General features: G+C 30.6%; 1 protein-coding gene across 4 annotated transcripts in view; it reads right to left on the bottom strand.

Moving 5' to 3' along the window:
• Nucleotides 1-14,955, bottom strand: part of LOC107441572 (uncharacterized) — a 334,007-nt gene that overhangs the window by 7,641 nt on the left and 311,411 nt on the right. Inside the window, exons 9-14 of one of the 4 annotated variants that reach the window (XM_071177200.1) lie at nucleotides 13,926-14,231; nucleotides 11,024-11,225; nucleotides 10,114-10,262; nucleotides 6,870-7,066; nucleotides 2,860-3,101; nucleotides 2,016-2,244 (exon numbers count right to left, since the gene is read on the bottom strand). In XM_071177200.1, coding sequence (XP_071033301.1) covers nucleotides 2,016-2,244; nucleotides 2,860-3,101; nucleotides 6,870-7,066; nucleotides 10,114-10,262; nucleotides 11,024-11,225; nucleotides 13,926-14,231 — 1,325 coding nt within the window. Of the gene's footprint in view, nucleotides 1-2,015; nucleotides 2,245-2,859; nucleotides 3,105-6,869; nucleotides 7,067-10,113; nucleotides 10,263-11,023; nucleotides 11,226-13,925; nucleotides 14,235-14,955 lie in introns of all 4 variants that reach the window. The other 3 variants (XM_071177199.1, XM_071177198.1, XM_071177197.1) reach the window with 3 other exon arrangements.

The following is a 14,955-nucleotide window of genomic DNA, read 5'->3' on the forward strand; positions in this document are numbered from 1 at the left end:
TCCACGGGACATATGTTGTAATACGAGTGATTCGTTAGCTTGTAGCTCTAATTAGTTTTATCACACTTTTTTACGAATCATTTATATGTGGTTTTTACGAGTAAAATTAACATTCATAATTTCGTCAAGCATGATGATGACGTAGCCGAATTCGTATTTTAAAAGGTATATGAAACCACATGTTTCTTATATTAATAATGTAAAATTAAAGATATTTATAAATCCATGGGAAAATTGTGCTAAATACGGGTAAATTAATAATGTAATAAATTTGGCTACGGATTTTTTTATATTTGGTGCATATGCACCAAATATAAAAAATATAAAGGCTATGCATTAGGTGCCATGTTAGGGTGCTTATCAGTTTTGGAAGGAGGTAAGAAACATATTTCAACAGTTACACTTCAATATATCGGTCATTCATTTACTTCGTTTCTCGAAAAACTTAATTCTACGACACTACAGTTTTAAACAGTGACGTGTTACATACGATAAAATATGATATAACAAGCTACTGATAAAAATATGATATAACAAGTATGCTAAATTTAATACTAAAATTGGTTTATTATCAAAATAAAATGAAACTGTAAGAAAATATTGTTTTGCATGCTTAATTTTATTTTTGACGCTGCATAGTAAATTAAATCAATTCTTTAAATATATTTATTAACTAGAAAAGTTTGAAAATCAATAAAACTAAACCAATAAATCAGAAGTTAACTTTTCAGTTTTTATTCCAATCAGATCCCGTAAAATAGAAAAATAAAACATAAGAAACGAGTTTTCGCAGTAATTAATATCAATAGTGCAAAATGCAGGGTTGGCAAGGTTTAGGACAGAATGGATTAATCCACGGTTTAAACCGTCCTGTCCAAAACCCCTTTGTCTAAAACTGGTTTAAACTTTCCAAAACCCTTTTACTCAAATTATGTCACAATTTTATCTGAACAATATTTAAGAGGTAAAATAAACATAGAACTAATAACATATTGATAATTAAATATACTAGAGAATATTTGTTTTTAAAAGTATAATGTTTTATTAATATTGTTTGACTCTTCAATTTAAACAAAGGAAGATTAATCAGTAATCAAGTTCAATTGGTCCTCTCATTCAATAGTACATAACTGAAGTTTGGCCTTGCCATACAGGTTAAAATATTAGGGACTAAGTGCTTGGTTCGTCATAAACAGGTTTATTTATCTATAGTACTATTCAAGAATACTTTTATTTCATTCATGTTCAATTCTTTTAGCATAGTGGTGATACATCACCAGTGTCAGTAACTGAAACTGATGTTATGCCCTTCAAAACTGTTAATACATTTTTCAGTTATTTTGTATTTTCAATTTAAACTAATATATTTATATTTAAAAACAATTTTTTTTAAAAATAGATGTCTTTTTTATAATCCTGTAATGCAGAAATTATAAAATTTTTTTAAAAAAAATATTGTGAAAAATAAAAGGTTAATTTTTGAACAAATTTAGTATTTTTTTTAAGAAAAATTATTATTTTTTAATATTGCCATATTTATCCTTATGCAAAAATATTATTTATCAGTATTAAAAGCATATTTATATTTAAAATTAGTTATTCACTTTTGTTGTTCAATGAATTGTGGAGCTTCAAAAATTATAAACCTTTTCCTATTATATTAATTTTTTTTAATAAGTTATAGTAAATTGTATAAAAAATATCAAATAGTTATTGATACATGTAATTCTTATGTGTACAATGGTTACACCTATAGAATTTTTACCTTTTACCAAAGTTCAAGGTTTTGGACACTTTAAGACAGTTTAGGACAGTTTTACCCAGTTTAAGACAGTAAAACCCACGTGTCCTGTCCAAAACCAGTTTAGGACGTCCAAAACCCCAACCCTGGCAAAATGTTCTAGAATTTGGATTTTACCATTCTGTATTCAAACTTCTCATAACTTAGATTTAAATAAGAATCGTTAAATAAACTTTGTGGAAAGGAAAAATGGTAAAAATTTAGGATAAAATACCTTTATTTGTGACTATGGCATCTTGTTTCGCATGATCCGTTCCGTTTGACAAACAATCCGAATTCCTCGCAAGCACGAGAAGGACCTTGGGGTTCGGAGCCTTGAGAATGTGCAGTGCTTCACCGTGGCTAACACCACGTAAATTTCTTCCATTTATGGACATAACTCGGTCACCTTTGAGTACAAGCCCATTTCGGTCAGCTAAGCTACCAGAAATTACTTTGTGTACCTGTAAATTAAAAGAACTGTTATCTATATTTGCAGAGACATGTTTTAATGGTGTTTGAAAAACATAAATAAATATGGTAGCGGCGTTTAATCCATTCAGTAACTGCTTTTTGGTAAATTGCTGAATTTTTGGTATTTTGCTGAATTGATCAGAAATCGAATTTTTTTTTAACGTACGGATCCTCAAGTTAGATTTGTAAGAATTACACACTTTACCATTGATCTTTTCGCTCATTATTTAGCCTATATTTTTATTCAACACACACAATTTTACAAAGGCTAAGCACCATGAATATATTTTTTAAAAGCTGTGATAGGAATGCGTAATTTTAACCTCGATCAAATGACGAGAGCAGTGCCTGATCAAACTTCCACACCATTGTCACGAGAAGACATTCCAGCCACCTTGATGCAAGTTTGGCTGTCAGTATCAAACTCACAGATTTCTCGTTTTTCTTTTCTCTGAGATTTTTTAATTTTGAGATTACCATATTTCCATGATTCATGAATTGGTCAGGTTGCAAAAATCAAATTATAAACAGTATTTTAATCGGTATTCTTACTCGAAAATTTTAATTGCAAGCATAATGCAATGTATAGAAGCGAAACTACTTACAGTAATTTCCTTCACTTCGTAATCAGCTCCCCCAGCCAATGTGATGCCAACACTGCCTCCATCCAGACCTTCTCTTCTCAACAGAACGTGATGAACAGACAGGTGACCAGACAGACCCTCTTGCTGCAATTGCATACGAGCCTCATCCAATAATTTCTTGATTTCTTCATCATCTTCTTCACTTTCTCTTGGGGATTGCTGACGTGGCAAGGGAACAGGTGGTGGAGACGTTGGAGCTCGAGCTGCTAAGAGAAACGTGATGAGAACTTTGGAAGAAAAAAAAGCTATGACAAGTGAGAGAACAGTTTCTAAAGGAAAATCAATCATTGAGCCAAGTTTTTTTTTTCTTTCTAATTTATAAACATTGGGTCAGTTTCGCGACACTTAGATTTTGAAGCAGCTCCAAATTTCTTCCACTTTTGAGAAGTTTATCGTTTAACGGCTGTTAAACATTTAATACTTGATTTCTTTTGATAGATTCAATTCGTAATTTTTACGTGATTTTTACATCACTTATTTAATAACAATTTCTTTTTAAATATTTCCATCAGAAAATTGACCCACCATAAAAAAGGTAACATCTTAAAAAAATAATAAATACAATTCACGAGTATTCCTACTAAATGTGATTTGATCGTTTTACTAAAAAGTGCACCCATTAGAATTCGCAGTTTCTAAATGTATATCTCGTATGAAGTTTTAGTTTGACGAAAAAGTGATAAATAAAATAGTATAGGTGCAGGGTAGGAAAATATTTTGTATTCAAATGAAAAGTTAGTTTTCTAAGCTTTCGACACAAAAACGTTCATTTATAACAAGAAGAGAAGGAAAATGGGATCGTTAGACCATCTTGGAGTGAGCTCCAGAAGTTCGGTGTCGCGGAACTGACCCATTCATTTGGTCATCTGAAAAGCATCGATTAAATTAAACTTCCACGGTATATGAATAAGAATTTTATATGACATTACAATTTTTCGAAAATATGATTAGAGACATTCCTCCGCCTTTGTCTTAGCAAACATTTTAGTACATTTATTAGAACCACTTAATTTAGCCAGGGGTCTGTCCAGACATTTTGTGAAAGGTCCGGTTTTTTGAAATTGTTAAAAAATTACTCACATTCTTTCAACCAGGGTCCTGATTTTATGAACTTGTGCAAATAGGGTCCGGTTATTGCAAAAAACTTTTTCAAGGAGTTTTTAAATTGTAATCAGATACAAGATTATGCTCAGAACTGTAAAATTATAATAAAAAAAATTTAAATTTTCAAAAATAAACAGCAATTACTGCTTCTAAATTAGAGATGCAACATAAAAATATTTGGTATTTAGCCTATACTGCTGAACGCAGAATATTCATTTCGGACGAATAATGGAAGAATAGTCTGCCGAAGACAACACTTAATTCGTTTACATCCATCTATCTTGCTTTCTGCCCTGGGAAGGGCTTATTCAATTAACAAAGAAATAATGAAGATAAACAAATTTGTGAATCGTCCGATTAAAAGAAAAATCATTTTGTGAAGGGTTCGTTTTTAAGTTGAAATATTTCGTGAAGGGTCCGTTTTTATGTAAATATATTTTGTGAAAGGTCCGTTAACGGACCCAAATTTCTTCTAAACAGACCCCTGTTAGCTAAATCAAATAATAAATAGCTTAGAAGTTTGTGGCTAATTAATATTAATATTAATCTATTAGCCGATTCTCCTATATTCAATCATTATTTTAGTCAAAAACAAAAATTTCACTGACTAATTGTTACGTTAATTGATGGAACTCTTTCAATGAATGGATAAGGACAGCTCAAAAAATTATTTCCTAATTATCATCAATCCGTTGCAAAATTAAATTTCTCCATCTTTGCGAAATTTAATCTTTATTTACTGATTGGATAATCCTAATCACTTATTTCTCAAAACTCTTTCACACAGAAAGACGCCTTTAAATAGTAGAAAAATATAACTGATACGTTTGGGTGACTCATTCAAGAATGAAAGAACCCTTTTGATAAGGAAGGAATTCATTCCATTCTTTCAGAGAATGTCATAAACAACGGGAGGTGAGAAGGAGACGAAATTCCCCTTAAGATGAAAAGAAAATTCAACAGATAAAAAGCTTTTATTCTGGCAACACTTTTCATATCATTAAACACTCGTTCATCAAAGAATATTCCAACTATGTTTTGACGCTGCGGAATAATCAGCACATCAATATCATGCCTATTTACTTTTTTTAAAAAAAGAAAGTTTATCACAAAGAAAGGCCGCCTCTGTTTTGTGAGGTCGTATATATGAACAAAACTGATGAGTTGAGATGTCTACACATCAGATATTGATGGATGAGCTGATCGTTACCGACTTGCTTTTGATTATCTTGAGCAATTGGGAATCGGCGCCTCGATGTCTGTAGATTGATAAAGGATATCAATTTGTATATTAAATGTTTTTTTTTTTAAATGATAATGTGTGTTGTGTTACATCGCTTCTTTGAAATACATCGATGTGGGCGTGGAATTTTTTAGCAAAATTTTTTTGCCAAGGTTGGAATTGCTTATGTTAAATGAAAAGAGATGATTGAAATAGTGAAAACAGATCATGAAAAAAATTTGCATAATTTCGGAAAGCATACGTAACGGAAAATCAATAAGATTTATGTTGAGTTAATTTAAGCGAACAGGAAAATGTTCGACTTCTAAACAAGGCTCGAAAAACAAGCTCGGTAGTTTTAAAAGAATATTATTTCAGCCATCAGTTGAACTCGTATTAAATCTAATTAAATGAAAACTTGTAATACATTCTATTACAATATTAAGAATTTTATATTCGTATTTGATAAAAAGTTTGTTATTCTTTTATATTTCCGTCTCGACCTTACGAAAAATTGCCCAAAAAGCGGAACGGTAATCTGGATAATACAATTAGCCAGTCAACCATCTTAAACATCAAAGCTTAAAATACTGTATATAAAAATTCAATTATTCGTCATAATTTGTTCAGATCAGAACATTGCTAATATCAATCGTAAAAAATTATTTTTTATTATCGTTTCTAATGAATAAATTTGTTATGTTTATTATAATTCTCGGGTTCAAATTAGACTTAACGCTTAATAACTAAACATCCGTCCAATAGAATTCTAATTTCTGCCAGTTTAACTAAGTTTAAATATTACGTAAAGCCTTTAACATCTTCATTGATTGAAAAGGTTAAACGTTATCATTTGTATACAGGGGTCTGTTTAGAAGAAATTTGGGTCCGTTAACGGACCCTTCACAAAATTTCTTTTCCTAAAAACGAACCCTTCACAAATTTATTTATCTTCATTATTGTTTTGTTAATCGAATAAACCCTTCCCAGGGGGAAAAAAAAGAAGGATGGATGTAAACGAATTAAGTTTTGTCTTTGGCAGACGCTTGTTCTATAATTCGTCCGAAATGAATAATCTGCGTTCAGCAGTATAGGCTAAATACCAAATATGTATTTGTCTGTTGCAACTCTAATTTAGAAGGCAGCAATTGCTGTTTATTTTTGAAAATTTAATTTTTTTTAATCATAATTATTACAGTGTTTAGCATAATCTTGTATCTATTTACAATTTAAAAACTCCTTGAAAAAGTTTTTTTCGATAACCGGACCCTATTTACACAAATTCATGGAAGCAGGACCCTGGTTGAAAGAATGTGACTTAAGGTTTATTTTATATTCACAAATTACGAGTTATTTTTCACAACTTTACAAAAACAGGACCTTTCACAAAATGTCTGGACAGATCCCTGATATATATTTTAATAAAAATCTGAGAACATTTCACGTTAATCTGACACAAATAAAGGGAACATTTAAAATAAGTTTTTAAATCTAAATTTACAGATGGTAACCCAAAGTAGCACTGATTTAAGTTTGATGCTTAGTTCAAACAGAGTGATATTAATGAAAAGAACAGATCTCATTAGATACGATGAATATTAACGAGAACAGACAGACACTCGCTGAATATCGATAAGGTACTCACCAGGAAGTGGCGGCTTTTTGGAAGAGGGTACTTTCTCAGGTTCCTTCGTTCCATTCTCGAAACTTCGCCGAATGTCGCTGACACTGGTCTTCGCTGTCACTGAAGGCCTTGATGTCCAGTCCGCTCGGGTAAAGTCGGCACCTCTTCGGTTTCTGGGTTCATTATTCCATAAATCATCGGATTTTCTTTCCACGAAGCTGTAACAAAGTATGCTATAAGCAACCACACATTCCCTCTTTTTTTAAAGAAATTATATCGCAATAATAATTTTTCAATTAAAAATCATGATATATTCATTAAGCTAACATGAGTAGAATCACTTCGCAATGCACTCTGGAATATAAACCTACTTTGAACATACAACATATATAATAGTCGACACATCAAAATAAAGTTTTGGGAGATTTTTGTGTTGGAAACAAGCAACAAAATGGGAAATTAAAAAAAAAAGCACTCTGAACAAGAAATTTTTTTTTTTAATGAAGTAGTTTACTTTTTAAGATCTACCAATCTTGTAAGCTCATCAGTCTTCATGGGGCATAAAAATTATAGCTTGGGTTCAATATTTTAGTGAAATTTCACATAATAGCAAAAAACATTGTTACGTTAGATTCCTCCAGAACTTGGCCAAAATTTTCATCCTGAATATATGTTTGAATTTCTTTTTATACATAAGCAGCATACGTAAGTGACATACGTAAATGATTTCATAATTCTAACATTTCTAATCTGTGCCATTTTTTTTTTTTTTTTTTTTNTTTTTTTTGTTGAAAATATTTTCTCTCTTTACACGGTTTATAAGACTTAATTCCCTTTTTAGGAAACTTTCATACGTTTTAAAGAAAGAATCAGTTAACAAAATAGGATTTTCAATAGTAAATAATTTACGTGTAAAAAATATTTTTTTTCTTCTTATTTTCCGAATTTATGTGAAGATTGTATACACTTGTAAGAAACTTGGTAGATGTCACAAAACTTAGAGCTGGCCTTCATTAAATAGGTTAAACATGTATTTATTTTTAATGTATAAAACACTCATTAAAAAAAATATATGTTTATCCTAATTTGCCTAGAAATAAACAACGTTAGTTGAAAAAACTTTTTGTCTAGAAAATTTTCCTGATTGTATTTGTAGTCTTTGATTGAATCGAATGGCGAAATTAGTTAGCACTCAAAATAATAAACTCAAAGTAATATTATGATACGAAGTACTCGAAGAAATGAAATCAAACATTTCCAGAAACTGCATTTGACGGTAATAATGCATAAGTAGATTAAAATCTGCATAAGTATAATATGTGCATAAGTAGATTAAAATCTGCATACGTATAATATATGCATAAGTATAATATATGCGTAAGTAGATTAAAATCTGTAGTTGTGGTTAAAAAAAAAAAAAAAAACTTGAACTTGCCCAAACTTACTACTCAACCACTTGCATGGCAACTAACAATGTTTATCACAAAGGATAAGTTTTCCAATTGAAAACTTACGATATTCAATAAGATTTAAATAATTTTAAAAATGAGGTTCATTACAAAAGTCTTTCATTAACTCGTGTATTCCTCATTAACTGAAAATTCAATGAAAAATAGAAGTGGCAGAAAATTATGAAAAAATATATTATGGAAAAAAATATCTGATTCTTCACCTTTAAAAAAAACTATGGAACAATTTACATAAGTGATATGTTCAAAAATTTGTCGTTTATATCAGTTTTGTGAAATATATTTCACGATTTGGTAGCTTATAATATACTTCTACGTTATCTTATTTGTTTGTAATTAGTAAAATATCGTTTTAGAACTAATATAGAGATGAAGTTAAAAAAAAAAGAATTAAATTAAAATGATACATTCAACTAAGTAAACAGAAATAAACTGTTAAAAAAAATCATAAAATTACCTTTAAATAAAAAGAAAATTTGAACAACAAAACTATATCCAAAGCAACTTAAAAATACGAACATTTCACTTGTTTTTGTAAACAAAAATATATCATAAAAGTACTTTTATAGGAATAAATAAAATTCCTACTCCAGGCATATTTTCATGCTAAACAAACAATTTATGGTGTTAAAGAAATGCTTGATAATCCATGGTCCGGCAGATATTTATAAAAACCAGACAGCTCATCATTGTGGAACAAGAAAGCCATAAAACTGAAGCTTCTTTTTTCTTTTTAAATAAAAGAGAAGTCCTTTGAACTGATAATGCGAGCAGACTAGAAGCCATAGAAAGAATGTTTGGATGAAAGTTAAACTTAGAATCTATATAATTATGGCGCCATTTTGTGACTCAATTTTTGAAATGTAAGGCATTTCAAAAGTTAAACGTAAAGAAGTTTGTAATTATTTTAAAAAAAATAATTTATTTAAGTATGAACAGGACACGTCTGAAGACAGAATTGTTCAATTCCTTAAAATGATGCTAATATTCTATCTAATTTATTTTTTAAATAGATAATTTAATTGTTTGAATGTAGATGATATTCACACTGATGAAATAAAACACACACACATAAAAGGTGACTGTTAGGCGTTGTGGAAACTTTATTAACGTGAAGGTACTCCCTATGTTCTACATAAGGATGATCGTTTAAAATTCACTAAACGATTTTGGAGAAAACAAGTTTTTGGAAAATATTCGAAAAAGACTCAAGCAGAAGATAGTGTCTTTAATACAAAGCCAGACACCGAGAAATTATTTCGTTTTGATGCCAATAATAGCGGTAAGACTATTATCAAAATATTTTTTCGACATCAAAGATGGGTGAACATTATATTTATATGCATTTCAAAAATACAGAATGTTCCTTTATGATTGCTTTTAGTATACATTTTTAGAATCCTAATAAAAAACACATATAAAATTTGGAAATCGTAAATTAATATTCAAACCAGGAAAAAGCATGAATACTATCGAAAATCCAAGAAATTCCTACTAGGAAAGGTGGCAAGAAAAATTATCAAACCTAGTTTAAGAGCCTGGTTTAATTTAAAAATATTTTTAATAGGCACCTTTTAACACCTCCCTGCACTCTCAGACAAACAAGTGTACACCTCATTGTTCGTTAGATTTTGGCAGAGGTTTCGATTTTTACGAACTCGTCTCTGTATACTTTTTTGATCATATTTCAAAAATTTACATTAAGGGTGGTCATTACGGAACACACTGAATGTTTCATTTATATTTAAAGTTTCCACAGGAGACAAAACTGAGAAAGTTCAATAAAAATGCAATACCTATTAGTTTTGATGCTGGTTCCATTGGTGAGGAGGACTGGTGGATCTATTGTTTTTGAATCCACGATTTCACGAGACTCTTTCAAAGTAATTTTGCTGGAATTACTACTCAGACTCTCTCCTCCCAGTGAAGTTTCAAGATGTTGAGCCTATGAAAAGTAAAAAAGAAGTTGTTATTAAAAAAACTCTAATATATGTTAAGATAATTGACGAACTTACAACATCAAGTTCTCGTTAAAATTTAGAAAATAATGAGCCGAGAAATAAAAATAATTAAAAAAATATATACAGTGAAACTTGCTGTAATTGACGAACTTACAACATCAAGTTCTCGTTATTGTTTAGAAAATAATGAGCCGAGAAATATAAATAATCGTGGTGGTCACTACACAAAGGTGGTCCTTTCTGGAAGTTTGCTGTATATGTAAATATGGTTGCTCGAAGTGCAATAAAAAATTTAAGCATTTAGATAATTTTTTTGTCAAAAATGGCAAAATATTAAGTTCAGAAATTAAAACAACTTTTAACCAGCAGTTATATTCATTGCTACTATACCAAGAATATGATTTTTTCACTTATTTTTATGATCGTCGATGGAGATAACTCAATCCACAACCGGAGTGAAGAGAGCAATGTTGCGAGAAAAACAATACATTTTTTACGCTAGTAGAAAATCTTTAAACTTGTAAAGCAATCAAGCAAACAATCATAAGAAAATGTTAGGCATAAAAATATCACCTTTGGAAAAAATTGGCTGATCGCTATACTGGCTTCTAAGACATTCGAATGTTTAGATAATTTTAAAGGCACAGATTAATATGTTGACAATATGGTCAATATGTTGACAATGGAGAGAGTAGCTCTTTGGGCACAAAAATCGGACTTGACGAGCAATGATTACAGTTCTTACCTCATTATAGTGATGATTCCAACTATTTGTCGAGGATTCTGGAGAAATACTAGTGGAATGCAACAAAGACTTTTTTCCCAGAAGAACATCGTCATTTTCTTTGGGACGGTTGATTGAGTGGGAGGAATCTCTGGAAGTAGTTCTCGACATCATCTTGTCCGAGGAATTCCTTGGCATCAAAGAGGGTGGAAGATTGCTTTTTCTAAATAAAACTTTCAGAATAAGTTCTCTTTGAAAAGAACTTTAGAGAATTTATGCAGCACTTGTGGAATTGCATAAGAATTATAAACAAATGCGTCAAAACGTAATCAATTCTGACAATGGATATATAAATATTGATCATTAATTCAGTCAATGGACGCACAGAAACATTTCGCTATTTAGCACGTTTTCCGACTAAATAAACTCGGTTTCTTTCAGATGTTGATATTTTAATACAAAACAATGTAGTATAAAATTAATCTCAGTATTATAATAAACTTTAATAACCCAAAAAGTTTGAAAATTTATAATACTGAAAACCTTCACTTTCTTCTGTAGTGCTTCATTTTAAAATGATTTCATTCTTTGTGCTGTCTATATATTGTAATGCACTAATTAGTTTGTCCGAAATCAAGGTTGTGCTCCAAACTTCAAAACAAAATTTTGCAGAAACATAATGCAATATTTATTTAGAATTCAAAAAATAAATCATTTAATTAAGCGTTGAAGCTACACTTAATTTCAGATAGTGGATTTACCTATCCATAGGCCATGATTTTTAATTTTTTTTCTTGTTCTTTTGCTCATAAAATTATTTTTCCTTCTACTTCATATTAAACAAAAAGTTCATTTAGCATAGTGCAAGAGCTTGTTAACTAACAGTCTGGAAACCTACTTCAGATTTTTAAAAAGTATGCTATGGTCATTTAACGCAAAATTTTTCTATCTAATACTTAAACAAGAAATTTCAATTTACTAAAAAATGTTTTGTAATAGCCATTGTATGTTTCTATATATTGCTTAATCTTTATTGAACTTTTATGTGTTTTCTAAATTTCACATAACATGTACTTTCACTTCTTGCTAGCAGGGAAGAGTTTACTTACATACAAAAGACATAATTACAACACTCACAAATACTGATAAAATGCTTATAACCCTCCTTGGACTTAAATTAAAGGAATTCAGATACTCTATCTCAGCCCTTGTTAAAATAAACAAGTTTAATGTACCTTTTTTCAAAAAAAGTCAATAAGTTCTCAAAAATAGCTTTTTTTTATTAAGATTGTAATGGTGTAAATTTCAACGAGAGATTTTTAGTTTATCATTTCCAATTTGCTTTAAAATGCACAATTAACAAAAGGGGAAAAAGTAAAAGAAAGTACTTAAAGAACAAGTCAGTATTTTCTACGCCAGAAATGGCCATTTTAACATAGGCTGGGGGGACAGAGCACTCTATTTTTTTTGATAAATTTCATTACTACCTCTTGTCGAATTAACTTAATAATTCTATTATGTTCGAAGAAATCCTGGTTTCGATGTATTGAATTGAACTAACGATTCAAAACAAAGGTTGGTTCTTATTACCTGATAACGCCAAGCACGACTTGATAAAGTGAATTACTAATCTCTCTATTAAGCTAAACATACATTAAGAGTCAAACAAAGAAACACATGCTTCGTTGGTCAAGACGATATGTCATCACAAAGTTCCTATGCTAGCCCTAATTTCTCAACAGAAACGATAGTTCTGCGAAGTTTCTTGGTAATAGAGTTAGGCATGCAAAGGGGGGGCTGTTGTAATGAAGGAAGTGGGCTACATTAAACTTGGTCATTACAGTCATCGCGGATTTGGTCTGATGGAGATGGTGAAGTCGAGATGGTGTTCTCAAATATTACCTCACACGATAAGTTAGCAATGCGCTTGGCTTACCGCTAACAACAGTTCCATCAACCTCTATCTTTAATACAGTTGATAAAAAAAAATATTCTAGATGGAACAGATGATAGTTTTTTTACCCATTCAAGTTAGTTGCATGTGGTTAAGTTTGGAATTTTATTTTTTTCTTTATTTTCTCCTTTCCTTTTGATATTATGCACGAAGTTGTCTTACTTATTTTACTATAGGGCAGTGTTTTCCAAAGTGTGGTACGCGTACTCCCAGGGGTACGGGAACAGTTTAGCGGGGGTTTCGTTTTAATGTGAAATATCTTGCAACAAACGAAAATTTCAAAAAAATTTCAAAAAACAAAGCTAGCCCTGAAAATTTACGATTACGTATCTTTCTATTGTCTATTTTTTGCAGAGTTAACAGTTAATAATTAGTGGAATCAACAGCTAGTTGTGATTTTAACTTCTGTGCAATTTTTTTACAGTACAAAATACATGAATTTCTTTATTAGTGGTACACAGAGTTACGAAAGCTTAGAAAGGGTACACAAAAGTCATAAGTTTGGGAAACACTGCTATATATATCATGAAAGACTATTTTTTTAAATTCAAAAATTCAAGTCGGTAAAAAGTTGTCAAATGAGTAAACGCTTAAAAGTCTTTTTAGTCAAATTAAATAAGCTATAGAGTTTTTAAAATGAAACTAAAAATTTATTTTTAGGGTAAAAACGAAAATTTTAAAAAATATTTTGAAGACATAAATACTAAACTAATTATGGATTTCAAATTTAAAAACGTAAAGCCTGTTTTCTTTTTTTAAAAAAAATGAATTGACCTAATTATAAGAAGACCCAAATATTTCTGATTTTGGCTAAAAAAATGTTTTTTCGTTCTGAAATTTGAGCAGCTTAGCCGTATCTGAATGGTTGAATGTTTTAAAATCTCCCTTCGACATCTGTGTCTGTTTCAATAGTTTAAAACTCGAATTTTAAAAACTACTGTGGATAAAAGAAAATATTTTCATTCTCACCCTTTTATAACTGTACTGGAGTTGTTAGATAAAATGACTGCTGCAATGGAATTGGATCTAGAATCCTTTTTCATTCCATTCGTAGAGATTACTGGAGGTGGCGGTGGTGGCGGAGATGTGACATCTGTTCGCTGCTCCCACTTTTCAGCAAGAGCTTTAAACTTTTGGACACTGTCCGTAGGCTCCATCGATGCTTTCAAAACTGTTCTCTGTTGGCTTAACCTCTTGGGTCGTAAATCTGGATCCGCAATTTCAGAATCGTCATTATCTTTGGGTTGCCTATTCGTGTCATTTCGCATCATATGACTTCTGAAATAAAATTAACTTTTAGTTCCTATTTTAACGATTTAATTTCATTACAATACAGTGATTTTATTACAATAGGAGCCGTGATAGCTACATTAAACAAAAAAAGAGACAGAGAGCTGCATTTAACAAAAACAAATAAAAACTGAGGTGAGCCAATGAGATGAACCGGGTTCGAATCTCAACGATGGCTGGTCGATACGAATTCCGCATCCGGTTTGCACCTGCTGAAGTAAAACATCCTCAGTGGTAAATGGATCATGGGTTAGAGTCCCCTTGCCTTCAGTCTAACCGTGGGAAAGTTACAGTGGTTTTTCTCTTCATGTAACGCAAATGAGGGTTAGTTCCATCAAAAAGTTCTCCACGAAGGCAAATTTGTCCTTATACTTGATTCAGGAGTTTCCTTGTCTTTTGGATCCGGTTCAAAATTACAAGACTACGGAGTTGAACATTAGTAGTCGTAAACCGAAAAAAAATGGGCCGACTGTTCAACGAAGGTTATAAAATAAAATTCTAAAGTAGATCTTAAAAAAAAATGCCTAGAAATACTCAAAATATAAATCTAACGTCTCTAAAATAACCTAAAGACGTGACATGGTGCCAAAATTTTTGTGACCATCGCTAGATGAGAACGCTATGCATTATTCAGCATTTCTAAGACTAGACATGGAATAATATCTTAATTAGTGATACAAAAGATTTAAATAATAGAATGAACATGCTA

Source organism: Parasteatoda tepidariorum, chromosome 2 (assembly GCF_043381705.1).
Source record: "Parasteatoda tepidariorum isolate YZ-2023 chromosome 2, CAS_Ptep_4.0, whole genome shotgun sequence".
Classification (NCBI taxonomy): domain Eukaryota; kingdom Metazoa; phylum Arthropoda; class Arachnida; order Araneae; family Theridiidae; genus Parasteatoda; species Parasteatoda tepidariorum.